General features: G+C 36.2%; 1 protein-coding gene and 1 pseudogene across 1 annotated transcript; both read left to right on the top strand.

The window, feature by feature from the left end:
- The first annotated feature begins 3748 nt into the window (after positions 1-3748).
- Positions 3749-4696, top strand: LOC138916599 (olfactory receptor 5D13-like). The gene has a single exon (XM_070229532.1). It carries the CDS (start codon positions 3749-3751, stop codon positions 4694-4696), a length of 948 nt encoding a protein of 315 aa, XP_070085633.1.
- An 8756-nt stretch (positions 4697-13452) lies between these two features.
- LOC138916943 (olfactory receptor 5D14-like) lies at positions 13453-14449 on the top strand (annotated as a pseudogene).
- Positions 14450-16944: the final 2495 nt, after the last annotated feature.

Raw genomic sequence — 16944 nt, 5'->3', positions numbered from 1 at the left:
GCGATGCCACACCAATCCTCAGGGGATTGCAAATCAAAATCACAACGAGATATCATCGCACAAGTGTCAGGATGGCTGCTATCAAAAACAAAAGACCAGTGTTGTCTAGGATATGGAAAATTCAGAACCTTTGTGCATTGTCGCTGGGAATGCTAAATGGTGCGGCTGCTATGGAAAACAGCACGGAGGTTCTTCACAAAATTAAAAATTGAACCAGTATATGATCCACTAATCCTGCTTTAGAATATTTATGCAAAAGAATTGAAATCAAGATTTCAAAAAGGTATTAGCATTCCAATGTTCCTTGCAGAACTATTCACAATAGTCAAGATGTGGAAACAACCTGAGTGTCCATGGATATATAAATGGATAAAGAAAATGTGGTATACACATACAATAGAATAAAGGTTAGCTTTAAAAAAGAAGGAAATTCTACAACATGTGACCACATTGATGAACCTTAACGACCTTATCCTAAGTGAAATAGGCCAGTCACAGAAAGACAAACTTCATGACTCCACTTACATGAGGTATCTAAAATAATCAAATACACACAATCAAAGAGTGAAATGATAGTGGCCAGGGGCTCGCAGAGGGAGAAATGGAGAATTACAAATCAATGGGCATAAAATTTCAGTTAAGCAAGATGAATAAGTTCTAGAGATCTGCTGTAAAAAATTCTGTCTGTAGTCAACAATACTGCATTGTACACTTAAAAATCTCTTAAGAGGCTAGGACTCATGTTAGTGTTCTTGCCACAATAAAGTAAAATTTTAAAAAGAAACATTAGTACATTATGATCACTAAAATCCAAACTTTATTTGTATTCCATGAGTTTTTTCCACTGCCCTTATTCTTTCCTGGGACCCTATCCAGGCTACCACATTGTATTTAGTTGTCCTGTCTCCCCAGCCTCCTCCAGTATTTGACAATTTTTCACTCTTCTCTTGACTTTGACAGTCCTAAGGTGTGCTGGCTAGTAAGCCTGTAGAATACTTCCAAATATGGGTTTACCTGATGATTTTCTCACATTAAACTGAGATTATGGATTGTGTGGGAAGAATATCACACAGGTCAGATCTTTCTCATCACATCGTACCACAGGAGGTAAATGATATCCACATTGTATCATTGGTGATGGTCATATTCGTCCTTTGCTTAAGGTAGCATTGGCCAAGCTTCTCCACTCTAAACTTCAATGTGGAATTTGAAAGGTAGTTGAGTTAATAACAGCTAATTCTGGATTGTCCCTTTTTTTCTCAGTTAAAACTCAAACCATTTACATTTTCTTTAATCAATTTGTATTATTTCAATAATTTAATATCTACAAGCAATTAATGGAATAGATGTGAAGACGTAATTATCCCTAATGATTTAGAAGAAAATGCATCTACCATAATGACGCAAGAGACAGTGTTTCTACTAACTGTATGATTCATGGCCCACCGAGGATTACTTCAGTTATAATTTTCTATAGTTTATAACTCCACTGTCATAGAGACATACATAAGTGGCAGAGTTTGTACTATGATTTCAGCTTTTTCTGTGTATTCTCTGAGATTTCCTATGTCTTGAAAGTACAATGCCATTTTACTGGCATACTCATTAAAATATACTGCCACTTTTGTTACGAACTTCAAGCCTGTTGCTATCTTACAGAATGTTTGATTACTGAGAAGAAAAATGCCTGAGGTTCATTAATGATCAAAAGATATCAAGATCTCTGGTTTCAGGTCAATTCATTTCTCTTTTGGTATCTTTCCCTTTAGGTGGAAAATATGGAGCTACAGCTCATGTAGATTGTTCCAAAAATTATAAATGACTCTTCTTATGCTCAGATACTTATTTTTTGGTGAGGAAGATTGGCCCTGAGCTAACATCTGTTGCCAATCTTCTTCTTTTTGCTTGAGGAAGTTTGTCACTGACCTAACATGTGTGCCAATCTTCCTCTATTTAGTATGTGAGATGCTGCCGCAGCCTTGCTTAATAAGTGACATTTAGGTCTCCACCCAGGATCCAAATCCACAAACCTTGGGCTGCTGAAGCAGAGTGCACAAACTTAACCACTATGCCACTGGGCTGGCCCCATGGTCAGAGACATTTTAATTGTCACTAACAGGGCAATGAAGTGTTTCTGATAATTAAATTTTGTATCACAGAAACTGGCAGCAGTGAGCAATAGTGAAGTCACAGAAAATTTATGGGATATAGGTTGATTTTTGAAATGTTATAGGCCTAGTTTCAATTTGAGTACAAACCTAATCCTAATCTATTGATTTTCACCAAAATTATTTGAAATTGCTAGAGTTCGAGGACCAAGTCTTTTCCTGAGTATCTTTTTGTTATTGACCTAGGAAGTTTGCCAATAAGCCAGAGCAGGAATAGTAATCTCTTTAATATGCAAGGATTTTCCTAATACATTCAAATGTTGAAGGAGACTTACTTATTAAAATAGACTGAACAATAATGGATATTTACAGTGTATCCGACAAGTCCCATTTGCTACTGGAAAAAAGATGCTGATGATAGATGCTTTATATCCGGGGTTGCTTGTAGCACATGTAAAAGTAGGTGATCCTGGAGCTAAGTCTGGAGGCTGACACTTGCTCCAGACAAAGCTAAGAGGATGGGACAGATCATTCATCTAATTCCACTGCACCCTCATGTCTACATCTTGGGGCCCTTCATTTTATGGTCTCACTGCTCTCACTTCCTTATCGTCTCCAAGTTTGCCTCCTCATAAGAGAGGGCTTACCTCTCAGAGGGGTTAAGAAAATGTGTTATTTTCATTGGATTGTAGAACATATTTTGTATCGAACTATTGTTGGTGAATATAAGACACTTCTCAAAAAAATATATATACAGTTTATATATTTAAATATATGCGTATAATTTTTAAAACATATATCAAAATAGATGACCTAAAAGCACATTAATAAATAGTTAATGAAAATATAATTAAATAACTTTAATAAAATAATAAATGTTATGCAAAATGTCAATAAAAGAGCCACAAAATTACCCCAGGAGGCAGTGTACCATTAATGGAGGTTTTGGTGGAGGCCATATAATCATTTCATGGATGAAATTATCTTCAATTCTCAAGCATCATGTGGAAGGCACAAACAGGATGCATTTTAAGATTTATTCCAACTCCTAAATTCTATGGGTATTTCGTTCTGTATTATGTCTAGAAAATGTCAAACACATAAAAATAATTAATACTAAGATTTATGTGGCACCACTTGCAATACCAAGTGATCTCCTTGATCCTTAGTGTGATTCTTAGAACCATAACAAGGTGCTCTGTGCTTCTGTTCTGCCTCTCTAAGTTTTGGGTTTTTTAATAATTTCTTTCATGCTCTAAATTTATATTTCAATTCTATATTAATAATACTAACAAGAGCTGAATTTTAAACAATAGGATTATTACTATACATTTTCTATAACAATGATTCTCGTAATTTAGCATGCATCAAAATCCAAAATCACCTCGAGGGGTGGTTAAATCACAAACTGTGGTCCCCATACTAGAGTTTTTGATTCAGGAAGTTGGTGATGTGGCTAGAGAATTTGCACCCCTAACAAATTGTCAGGTGTTCTTGTTGCTGGTTGGGAACTATACTTTGAGAATCACTGTTCTGTACAAACTTCACAGACAAATAGGAAGCCTCTTTCTTCTGTTTCTTCCTGTATTCAGCTGTATTTTTAGGAATGACTTTTGATTCTTTACTCAACAGGAATCGTGATGTTATCCAAAGGAAATCAAAGTATCATACCTACTTTTATTCTCCTGGGCTTTTCAGAATATCCAGAACTCCAGATTCCACTCTTCCTGGTTTTCTTGTCTACCTACACAGTCACTGTCGTGGGGAATTTAGGCATGATAATAATCATCAAGATCAATCCAAAACTCCACACGATCATGTACTTTTTTCTTAGTCACTTGTCCTTTGTAGATTTCTGTTATTCTACCATAGTTACACCTAAACTGTTGGAGAACTTGATTGCAGAAGACAGAACCATCCCTTTCTCTGGTTGCATTCTACAATTTTGTTTTGCTTGCATATTTGCTGTAACAGAAACGTTCATGTTAGCAGCGATGGCCTATGATCGTTTTGTGGCAGTTTGTAACCCCTTACTCTATACCACTATTATGTCCCAGAAGCTTTGTGTGCTTCTGGTGGCTGGGTCTTACTCATGGGGTATAGTGTGTGCCCTGACACTCACATATTTTCTTCTTGCATTATCCTATTGTGAGTCTAGCATCATAAATAATTTTATCTGTGACTACTCTGTAATTGTTTCTGTCTCCTGCTCAGATCCCCATATCAGCCAGATGCTGTGTTTTATTATTGCCATATTTAACGAGGGGAGCAGTCTGATGATTATTCTGCTGTCCTATATACTCATTTTTATCACTGTTATGAGGGTGCCTTCTGCAAGTGGGCGCCAGAAAACTTTCTCCACCTGTGCCTCCCATCTGACAGCCATCACCATCTTCCATGGAACCATTCTTTTCCTTTACTGTATCCCTAATCCTAAAACTTCTTGGCTCGTAGTTAAAGTGGCTTCTGTGTTTTACACAGTGGTGATTCCTATGCTGAATCCTTTGATCTACAGCCTTAGGAACAAAGATGTGAAAGACACATTCAGAAAATTAGTGGTCACAAAATTGCTTTGTCACTCAATATAATATTGTTAGATTCATTATTTTATTTCTGAAAAATTTGATTTGCTATGCTACAGATTGTTCAACTCTTATAGTGCAATTGATAATTCCAACTATTCATTCAACAAGCTATTAGTTAATATATCTGTGGCAGCACATTTTATGAGTATGAATTTTTGCATTCCTTAATTATTAGTGAAATAGCTCTAAACCATGTGCAAACCAAAATTTTAGAAAATAAAATTTGTGAACTATATTTTGTAATATTTATAAAATATTTTTCAATGCTTTATCATATAGTGTAATTATAGATGTGTGTTTCCTAAGTACAACTAATTCTCAGTTCATCAAGTATGTGCAGATCTAGAATAGTTCCTTTGAATTGTAATCAGGAAGCTCATACTTCAGAGATGGCTTTAATAAATGCTTAAGCTCACTGTATCTTGTACAGTAACCAATCGCTTGTTTTTTATCGTATGGAATGGCAGAAACTCACTTTTATTCATGAAAATTATAGCTTGCTGACTAGTAAGTAAAACTAAATATTGCTCTATGTTCCCTAAATTCATACTTTATTCCAAAAAAAAAAGTAATAAAGGCAGTAGGATATTAGAGTAATAGAGTCCCAAAAAGAGCTCAAGCATATGTGGTCATCTAAATTTCCATGATAATCCAATGCCAATATAGTTCAATGGAGAGATAATTTTCAGCAAATAGTGCTGAGATAATTGGATATCCATATGGATAAATGAGCCTTAACTTTTACCGCACATCATACACAACTATTAACTTGAATTAGAGGAACTGGATCATAGTCCTAAACATAAAAATCAACCTACAAAATTTTAGTACAAAACAGAACAATATTCTGGAGTTTGTGGCAGGAATTTTTTTAGATGAAACACAGAAAGGATGGACCATCCAAAAATTGATAAGGGCCTGCCCCTGTGGCCGAGTGGTTACAGTTCCATGTACTCCGCTTAGGCAGCCTGGGTTTGCTGGTTCAGATCCCAGTCATGGACCTACTCCACTTACCAGTCACGCTGTGGAGCTGTCCCACATACAGAAAAATAGAGGAAGATTGGCACAGATGCCAGCTCAGGGCTAATCTTCTTCAAGAAAATTATTTTTTAAATGATAAAAGAAACTTCATTAATGTTAAAAACTCATGGTAAAAGTTTCCTAATGGTGAAAGACACCATTAAGAAAATGAAAATGTAAGCCACAGACTGTTGGTAAATATTTGCAGTATACGTGTTTGACAGAAAATTTGTCTGTAGAACACATGAAAAACTGTTTATACTCAAAACAAGAAGACAAACAATCTCCTTAAAGAATCAGTGAAATATTTTAGCACTTGACAAAACGAGATATACAAATCATCTATAAACACATAAAAAGATACTAAACATCATTAGTCATCAATGAGGTTCTTTTTACAACCACAGTAAGACACCATTGCATACTAGCTAAATCGCTAAAATGAATACGACTGAAATACCAAATACTGGTGAAAATGTGGAGCAAGCGGAATGCTCATACATTTCAGATGGTAGTAAAAGGTAAAATGACTTTGAAAACAGTTTAGCTATATTTTATGAAGTTGTACAAACATTTCCCATACAACTCAACAATTCCTTTCCTAGATGTTCACCCATGAGAAATGAAATCCAATATTTTAACTTAGGAGAAAATTGTTCTTCTGGCATATGCAGTAATATAGGAAAGAGAAAAGTGTAAGGAGAGTGATGCATGTGGGTATTTTTGTCCTTGTATGAGCTTTTTGGACTTTGTTCCTTTAAAAAGTGATTTTCCTAAGGGCTGGCCTGGTGGAGCAGTGGTTAAGTTCACACATTCTGCTTTGGCAGCCCGGGGTTCACTGGTTTGGATCTTGGGTGCGGACACGGCGCCACTTGGCACGCCATACTGTGGGAGGTGTCCCACATATAAAGTGGAGGAAGATGGGCATGGATGTTAGCTCAGGGCCAGTCTTCCTCAAAAAAAACTGAAACAAACCAACAAACAAAAAAAACAAAAAGTGGTTTTCCTAGAAGAGGTGGATTCTCATCCATGAAGAGCTGTTTCCATAGACCTATCAAGGATAAATAGGAAATGGCAGAAGTGATATGGAAAGATCTTGTCTCTTAACATAGAGAAGTATTTATATATACACACAAGCTTATACAAACTTACACATAGCCAAATAAATTATGGTACAATATACATATACTTGTTAATGCATGCAGATATTCTCCTGCATTGTGACTGATGGCATTCTCATAATATTTATGTTACTAAGCCTTTGAGAATTGTAGTAATGAGGTATAATTGTCCTCTTATGTAATTGTCCCTTTGAGATTCAAGGTGAGAATTCAGTTTGTCCATAAAAAAATGGATTTCAAATTGCTGTTAATTCTGAGAAAAACAGACCCTGTATATGTGAGTCATTGTCTGGTCAGGAAAAGAAAACAGCTATTCTTGGTTTTTAAAAGAGAGAAATTAGAATGGTGACTTGTCTTAAATGTACTGGAAGGATTGCTGGGATAAAAAGGAGGAAATAGATCTTCCAGAGATTAGTAAAGAAGCCATTAAAATCAGCAGGCTAGAGGAAAACGTTTTCTCATGACTCAGCCATCCTATGGTCTTCTGTGGTCCTTGACTTGGCTGGGGTTTTGATTGAGACCTGACAGATGTGTGTCTCCCTCAGATCTGAAAGGTTGTTAATGATTGAGCTCTACCCTCTGAAGTTTGAGTTTAACGCACTCTCCTGCTACCCCATGCAGCTTAATAGCTAGACGAATATCGTGAGGGAGAGATGGTCAAGCTTTTTCGGAAGGTCTTGATTCTCTATTTAGATTTTTTTTTCCTAAGCACCATGACATTTCTGTAGGACATTTGATTCTGCCTTTCTGGTTCAGATTCCCAACCCCCCATGCTTCCTAGAATAAAGCAAATGCCGTGGTGGAAAAACTGGTCATGTCTTTTTGGTTTCTTTAGTTTTCAATTTATCAATAAATTCTTGTGTGTCCACAAAGCACTGCTGGATTCTTTGTTTTCTCAGTAATGTCCCTCTGCAAGTGCCAAACCTGAAACTCAGCCTGTTCCCAGAATCAGACAATGTGTACCGTGAAGGAAACAGCTGGTGACTGCCAGCTCACCAAGGAAGGCCTCTTTCCACTCTGAAATTTTAATAATCTAGTCCTAATTGCTTCTATTTTTCTCTGTAAAAAATAATTTTTGCAGTTAATTTTTTAAACAAAGTTATTTCATGGAATTGTTGGTCTGCAGTGATCTTCCCTAACCTACCTGAAGCAGAAGACCATGACAGACTCTCCAATGAACAATGGAAGGCAGAAGATAACGAGTGAAGGAAATAACTGTAGAACTATGATCCTGTGCCTAAGAATTATTCTTTAAAGATATAGAGGGAACAAAGTATTTTCAGACAAAAAAAGTGAAAGGAATATCTTCAGTGCATTTACAGTAAAAAAAAATCTTAAGAAGACTTCTTCATGCAGAAGGAAACCAGATGGATCTTGGAGAATGACTGTAGACTATGGAAAACTCAACCAAATAGTAGCCCTTGAAGAGATGCATGTGGCTTATGGAATACAGTATTCTATCATTTATTTGGCAAGTGTATTATTTTAGTTTGCTTTTTAATTAAAAAAAAATAAACAATTCACATTTCCATGGGATGGATAAAAGTATTTCTTTAAAGTTTTTCTTAGGGCCATGTTAACTCTACAGCTGTCTGTCATGGTATAGTTTGAAGAAATCTCTACCACCGGAACAAGCCACAGAACAGCACACCAGTACATTACATTGATAGCATCATACTAACCAACAAGATAAACAAGAGGGGGCTAACATGCTGAAGGCTTTAGTAAGAAACAAAGGAAAGATGAGATTCAGGGAACTGCCACTTGGATGATGTGTTTAGTCTTACAGTAATCAGAAACATTCCAGGGTACCCTCCCCCAAATAAAAGACAAGTTATTGCATCTTCTGTCCCCTACCAGAAGTGAGAAGGCACCGCTCTTAGAAGACGTCTTTGAAGATTTTAGAGGCAACACATTCCTCTAAATACTGCTCTGACTCTTATACTGAGCTTGATAAACAACCCTGAAGGTAATTGATTACCACTTCCTCGTGTATATAATGTTGTATAATCTCCTCCCTTTGTGTGCAGGTGAGGCCTGTGACTTGCTTCTAAGTAATACACTACGTCAAAGGTAATGGGATGTCACTCCCTTGGTTAAGTGATGTTATATAGCAAGATGAAGAATTGTGCACTTGTAATTAAATTCCAAAATCTGTTCATTTTTAGTTAATCAAATGTCAGTTTATCCTGGGTGGGCTTGGTTTAACTAGTGAAAGCCACTAAAAGAAAGACAGGGCCCTCCCTGAAGTTTTTTCCCTGTTGAGCTTCTTATCAAAGCACAACTCTGACTGACACCTGAATTGCAACCTGATGACACACTGGAGAGTCCAGAAACCTAGTAAAGTGGTGCCTGGACTGCTGCCTTGTAGAAACTGTGATATAAAAATGTGCATTCGTTTAAGGCACTTGGTAGGTGGTAATTTATTATGGAGCATAGAAAACTCATATAGCAGGTGACACAGAAGGTTGCTAGCTTTGAGTGACTCTGGGTCAGAAATTGGCTCCAGAGCTGGTCCAGGGTGCAGAGGTCAGTGATAGGAAGCAGATGCAGTGTGAAACTCATGCCACTCACAGTGTAGTAATACAGATCCATCAGTTTCTGGAGCAAAGCCATCTAATCTACAAAAAATAATTTTGTGCCTTGTGATAATTAGCCACTGTTGTGTTAAGGGTTTCTGCTAGAGTCTGGAAAGGGTTAATCATGTTGTCTGGGACCAGGGAATGCATAAGTGGATCTAATTGAGTGATATCTGGGCATGGTGGGACGAATAGGTTGGTTGACACCCAGTGGTTTTAGAGAGTTAAATGTGCTTCTAAAATACATTTGTCGTTTTTAAGATGGTATAGATTAATTCTGTTAATATAAGCTTGGAAAAGTAGACTACCCATATTTGGAATAAATGCAAATTAGTTCCAAGGAAGCGAATCAATGTTTCCAAGGAAAATAGTGGTCATTTTATGTTAAATGAAAAAGAGAATCCAAGTTATGTTGTTTATACATTTCAGGACACATATGTTATGCAAAGAAAAAGACAGACAAATAAAACAGCAAATATTAACAGTGGTTTTCTCTGAATGGTTGTATTTTAGCTGATTCATCTTTACCTTTGTTGTTTACTGTAATCATCATGTTTTCTAAGTCAATTTGTATATTGCCTACAATTAATATTTTAGAAGAAATTCTTGAGGTGGCCTTGATGAAGTATTGTCTCCAGCAATTTAGAAGAAATTACCTTCTTGTAAAATCCAAGATAGGAGAGCATTCAATCTAATTTCTAAGTTTGTGATATAAAAAGAAATAGTTCAGCAAAGATTCTCCAGGGTCTAAATCCCTGAGGTCATGGAGGCATACATAAACCCAACAGTTTGCTCCTAGGAGTCAGATTTAGCTTCCAAATCTCTCTCTCTCTCTCTACCTCTCTGCCTCTTTCTGAGTTTTTCTGGATTTTAAGAAATATATTCACATCACATTAAATATAATTTATTGTGGACTCCTGCTATATTTACAAACTTCTTAATATTTTCAATAACATTTGAATTCTGAGTGGGAACCTCCTCGGTGACTATTAACACTAGGAACAGGATCTTCAGTTGAGTTGGTTTCAGGTTGGGTGACCCATCTTGTGTTATCTTGCACTTACATGGGGGACATTGAAGTCCTGCAACTTTTGAGGCAGGGAAGACTGTTAGTCTAAATGCCATAACGTCTCCTGAGTCCATCTTCCTAAAGTGTCATATCAATGAGTTTTGATCTCTTCCCCCTTCCCTGTGGTATCATCCTGATTTTTGCTTTGAGGATATTCACCACGTGCCTAGCATAGCACAGTCACACTGAAAGTTTTTAAAGGAACAGTGTTAAATCTGAGAATGTCCTTAACATCTCAAAATCTTGTAGAAAGGAGATAAAATAATATGTGTAAAGTAATGGTGAACATAATAGATCATGAAATTTTGATTTCCTCAGTAATGTCTGTAGGTCTACCAAGAAAGTGGAAAATATTGCTGGAGTGAAAAGAGAAAGTTTCTTCACAATAGTGATTTTCATTTAAAGCTTTAGATATTGTAACTGCTGCATCAGTATACTAGAAAAGGAGGATGTTCCTGATAAAAGAATAGAAAAACCACATAAGCCAAGGAATAAATGAGCAAGTGTTGTTCATTATAAGCTGAGAATATGGGCATGATTGAAGAAGCTTGAGCACTAGGGAACAGCTAGTGTAAGGGTTTAGGTAAAACTTAGCAGAGACATTTAGAATTAGCTGATATGCAGAAGTCAAAGTTTTCAGAACTAATGACTGTCATAATAACCACAGAAATCAAGAGAAGAAGCTGATGTTCTCACTGTGCAAGCTAGCAGCACTACAGGGAAGTTGGCTGTTCCTCAGCTACCGTAATCCTCCGGAGTGTGATTGCAGCTTGCTAAATATCCCACAGGCACCAACCTGAGATGAGAAAAGGAGGACAAGAGAGTCATATAATAATGAGAAAGCAAGGGAAAAAAAGACAATTTATTGAAGGACAGTAAGGGGTGAATTAAGACAAACAGGGCCAAGAGGAGATCCAGGAAAGAGCTGAGATACCCTTTAATGTCCCAGACTGTACCCACTTCTTCATTACTGCCCACTTTGGCCTTTGATCTATTTCTTAGATTTTTTTTCAGATTTTTAAAATTTTTTTCCTTTTTCTCCCCAAAGCCCCCAGTACATAGTTGTATATTCTTAGTTGTGGGTCCTTCTAGTTGTGGCATGTGGGACGCTGCCTCAGCGTGGCTTGATGAGCAGTGCCATGTCTGCACCCAGGATTCGAACTGATGAAACACTAGGCCGCCTGCAGTGGAGTGTGCGAACTTAACCACTCGGCCATGGGGTCGGCCCCTATTTCTTAGATATTTAAAATAATATAAGGGTTTAAAAATAATACCAATTATTCATAGCACTAAGAATTAAAAAGGGTGAGGGTGGAGAAAACTACATCTCCCAGACTCTACAATTGTCAGACTCTATGCTAAGTATATTAACATTGTTTCCTATTTTAAAACTTACACACCAATGAAATATGTATTATCATGTCATTATTGCTTATAAAAATGTTGAGACTCAGAAAATACAATTAATTCACCAAAGATAACACAGTAAATGACAAAGCCTGGAATTGAATTTAAATCTATGGTTCCAAGCCATGCTTCTTTCATTATCCTGGTCTGTCATTAGCTCTTTGTCACTTTCCTGCCCGTTCTCTTTTCTACATGTAGGAAATACATTTTCGTGTGTGTCAAAAATAGCATTTAGCTGTGAAGGAGATAATAGTTTCTTTCTACATTGACTTGATCAGACAAAACTAAAATGGTGTCTTCATCTATGAGAGTAGTTCTTATAGCATTTTATTAACCTGAACATTTCAGAAAGGTGCTTGTTATTGATACATGTTATTATTATAAACTTATTTTTTAAAACATTATTAAATGATTAAAGATACATCTGTGGTTATGAACTACTGCAGAATACAGATGCTTTTGTTTTCTCAAAGTAACATCTATGAATATAACAAAGATTTCATGACTCAAAATAAGATAATCATATACATAGCTTCAATCAAAACCAATGCTTACATCACCAGAAAATTGGAGGGTGACTATGTAACCATTGACGTTTAGCACATTATCTAGCAAGAATATAGAAAACATGTTAGAGAATATAGAAGGCTGTAGAAAATATAGAAGGATTGAACAAACCACATTATAAGTTGCTCTCCATATCAGATATTTTGAGTATTTAGTGTTATAATATGCCTAATAAAGCTAACAGATTAAAATGTAATAATAGAAAATTAAAAGATAATAATCAAGGAATCTAGATGAGTATATTGAGAGCATCAGTGACACTAAGTGAGATAACACTTTAGTAGGAAAGAAAACACAGGAGAGAGGGAATAGAATGTCATAAATGCAACTTGCTCATTTCACCAGGTCACTACAGTGTTTTTAGAACCTTAGGGCAATTACTGTAGCATCAGCATAAATCAATGGAAAGCCTGAAGATATACAGGGCTATATTTCCTTCAATGTCCATATGCTTTTTCAAAACTTGAAAATTCTTTTGGTGACTCATAAATGCTGCCTTTCCTATGATCCTCAATTTGAAGACCATAACTCTAGAAGTATTATCACTTCTAATGCTTTACTACTCCTGATCCTTCCTTTATAAATTTTAGTGCTCAATTTATATTCATTGTTATGTTAGTGCTATTTCAAAAACAACACAGGTCTTCAGAACGATGGAACTGTGAAAGACAGATGTTTTTCTACAGCAATGTAGAATACTTTTCTGTCTAATCCTAAACTTAATTCAAATTCTGGCGCTTAGGTCGACTTCAAAACCCAACTCATCACTAACAAGCTGTGTCACCTCTAACAAGTTCCTTAGCTTACATATGCCTCAGTTTCCTCATGTAAAATATGGGGCTACCTGTTTTACAATTCATAGTGGTATTTGAAGATCAAAATTAATATATTTGAATCTTTTAGCACAATGCCTGCCACGTGTTAAGTGTTATAAAAATTTACTATCATCATTAATATTTTTAGTATAATTATTTCAGATATTCTTCAACAACAATCATGTTGTTAGCTGAAGGAAATCAGAGTACTGGAGCCACGTTAACCCTCTTGGGCTTCTCAGAATATCCAGACGTTCAGGTGCCCTGTTCCTGGCATTCTTGACCACCTACACAGTCACTTTGGTGGGGAACCTCAGCATGATCATGATCATCAGGATCAGTCCTAAACTCAACATCTCCATATATTTTTTTCTCAGCCACTTGTCCTTTGTTGACTTCTGTTATTCCATTATAGTTACACTCAAACTGTTAGAGAAGTTGGTTGTGGAAGACAGAACCATTTCTTTCATAGGATGCATCATGCAATTCTTCTTGGCTTGTATATCTGCAGTGGCGGAAACATTCATCTTGGCAGTGATGGCCTGTGACCACTTTGTGGCCATCTGTAATCCTCTGCTTTATACAGTGGCCATGTCACAGAGGCTCTGTGCCCTCCTGGTGGCTGGGTCATACCTCTGGGGTATGGCTGGCCCCTTGGTACTCCTTTGCTATGCTCTTCGGTTAAACTTTTCTGGACATAACATAATCAACCACTTCTTCTGTGAAAATACTGCTCTCATTGCTGTCTCAATCTCCAATATACAAATTCCCCACCTACTGCTCTTTGGTTTTGCCACCTTCAATGAGGTGAGTATACTATGCGTCATCCTTGCTAGATACGTATTTATTTTTGAGACTGTACTTAACATCTGTTCTGCTAGCGGGCGTTGTGAGCCTTCTCCACCTGTGCCTCCTACCTTATCGCCGTCACCATCTTTCACAGGACCATCGTTTCCTTCTACTCTGTGCCCAACTCCAAAAACTCTTGGCAAATTGTCAAAGTGGCCTCTGTATTTTACACAATGGTCAACCTCATGTTGAACGCTCCGATCTATAGCTTGAGGAACAAAGATGCGAAGGATGCCTTCCAGAAATTAATTGACACAAAAGTCCTGTTTTCTGAACCAATCTCAAAAGATGTTTTTAATCTTAAAAGCAGTGGAAACAGAGTCTTCTAAAACCTACAGCACATATTCGCATGAGGTTTTTTTGGTGACTGATGTCACCATATTTTGAATCGGTAAACTGAATTCCCTTGAAGTTATTTGTGTTGTATGTCACTGAAGCATTGTGTATTTTTTGGGAGATACAGATGGATACGCTATGTGATAAAAGGGGGTATGATACTCTTCTGATACTTTCATTCCTTGGGTTCTGCAAATTCTGTGAATCCACAATCCTGGGCATTCTAAAAATCAGCTTATGCTGAGAAGTAGATTGGGCAAGGACAGTTACATCTATTGTGTAGATGATGACACAGAGATTCAAGAAACTAGCCTAGAATTGACTGAAATGATTAATTTAAGACAGGAACTCAACTCTGTTAACTCTAAATCTAATGTACTTTCACTCTAGTACCTTGGAGACTATTAAAGTCATTAAGTGAAAAGTTGGTGGGAAATGTTTAAAGGAAGTAATCAATCTGACACTGCCTGAATCCACAGATCAGACTTAGCAGCACTAAAAGTGGACAACTAGTTAACACGTATGTCACAATTTGATGCAACTGGCAATAGTCACAACCACCTATGAAGAATTCTTGCCTAAAGGAAACTAAAAGAGTGAATCTAAACTAATAAAGCTTCTTGATGTACCAGTTTAAAGGAATTGGTGCAGGAACAAGTCAAATGATGACAAATAAAGCAATAAGAAAAATACAGATGGTCCAATTCTTCCAAAAAATTACCTGAACGCACATACATGTACATGAACACACCCTCAAAACTGTTACACACTACACAGAACATAATGCTACAGAATACATGGAACTGTTACATAATAAAAAAATTTTAGTTATAACAACCAAATTTGTTTGATTCTTGATTCAAACTAACTGTAAAAATATACCTTTGAGACAACTGGGGAAATTTAAACGTGGGTTTGGTATTAAATTATATAACAATATGTTATTTTGTTAGATGCAATTTTGGCATGAATGTTTATTCTAATGCTTATTTTATCAATGGTTACATTTTTTATAAACTCCTGTTAATGACTTAGTACTGTTAGCAAGTGGATGGGAAGTCAGGGACTCACTGTCCCTAAAATGTCTTGACTTTTCAGGACAAAGAACACTACACATAGTCTTGCTTTCCAGGCTGCACACAGGACTTTTGGCCAAAAATGCATTTGGGACAGGAAAGAGAAGCAGTGTAGCAATGTAGTTCTTATAGTTGATTGTTTTGACGCTTGTAACATTGGTGGAAGTACTTTTTATTTCCTTGAATGTCTTTAAAAGACTTAAAGTTTTAAAACTACATTGATAAACCTCTTTTGGTTTTATCATCCCAGATTATTTCAGCAGAGCTGAAACTATTTAAGGACAATTTCTTAAAGAAAACGTACCACAAAAGTACTCAACTAGTGCCATCTCATATTTTGTTGTTGTTCTAAAAAGTACCAACACAGTGGCACAAATACAGCTTTAAAGGACCACCAATTGATATACCCAGATAAGCTTCCTTTTTTCTTTCTGCCATAAATAATATCATGCTGAAATATCCAAGTTATATTTGTTGCAAAAGGGGTTTAGAAAGCATAGGACACTACTGCAAACTGCAGAATTATTGAGATGCATGAAAAAAGCTGACTGTCGATTTGAAAATCAATTGTATTTGCTATTCCCTTTGTCTCAAATTCAACGCTCTTCCCTCAGTTATTTGCGTAATTTGCTTTCTCACTTGGAAATGGTCCACACTCAAATACCACCTCACTATAGTCTTGTCTGACCTCCCTATTTAAAATGAAACCTTCAATTATATATTTTTTTGCATTTATAATTACTGGAAAATCATTGCATATTTATTTTTTATTCCCCATTAAATTAAATTTGTTGAAAAATGGACATTCTTGCTCTTTTTCTCCAATACCTAAGATAGCACCTAGCTTAGGGTAAACCTCTAATAAATATTTATTGAAAGAATGAATACATGAGTAATTACATATCCTCATTATGTACTCAACCTTATTTCCCTGGTTTCTGACTAGAGATAGAAAATTCAGCAGAGTGGACACTTGTTTTGGTTTGTCTTATTTTGACCGCCAAGTTTCAATAATCACTTCTAAAACATCCTTATTGTTCTTTGTGAACTATCTCCTGTCTGATCTTAAATTCCTCATAGTTCTGGAAAGTTTGGCTCTATTCCAAGTTCCTTGGAAGGTCATGTTTATTATTCAGTAAGATTCTTGGTACACTTACTTTATGTTAATCAATTGATGTAGGAGTTTAGAATATATAAGTGAACACATTCTCTGCTTTTCTTTTTCTCTGGAATTTTTATTCTAGCAGGGAGAAACAAACAATATATAATAACTGCAATAAATAAAGATTAAAAATATATTTGAAGCTTGTTAAGTACTTTAAACATTAAAGTGGATAGTGGAGTAGCCCCTGCAGTATAATAGTATGTTCACGGAAGTTTCCACTGAAAGGTCCATTTGAACAAAAACTTAA

Source organism: Equus caballus, chromosome 12 (assembly GCF_041296265.1).
Source record: "Equus caballus isolate H_3958 breed thoroughbred chromosome 12, TB-T2T, whole genome shotgun sequence".
NCBI classification, from domain to species: domain Eukaryota; kingdom Metazoa; phylum Chordata; class Mammalia; order Perissodactyla; family Equidae; genus Equus; species Equus caballus.
The sequence above is the reverse complement of the archived record's forward strand: the minus strand, read 5'-3'. Positions and strand labels throughout refer to the sequence as shown.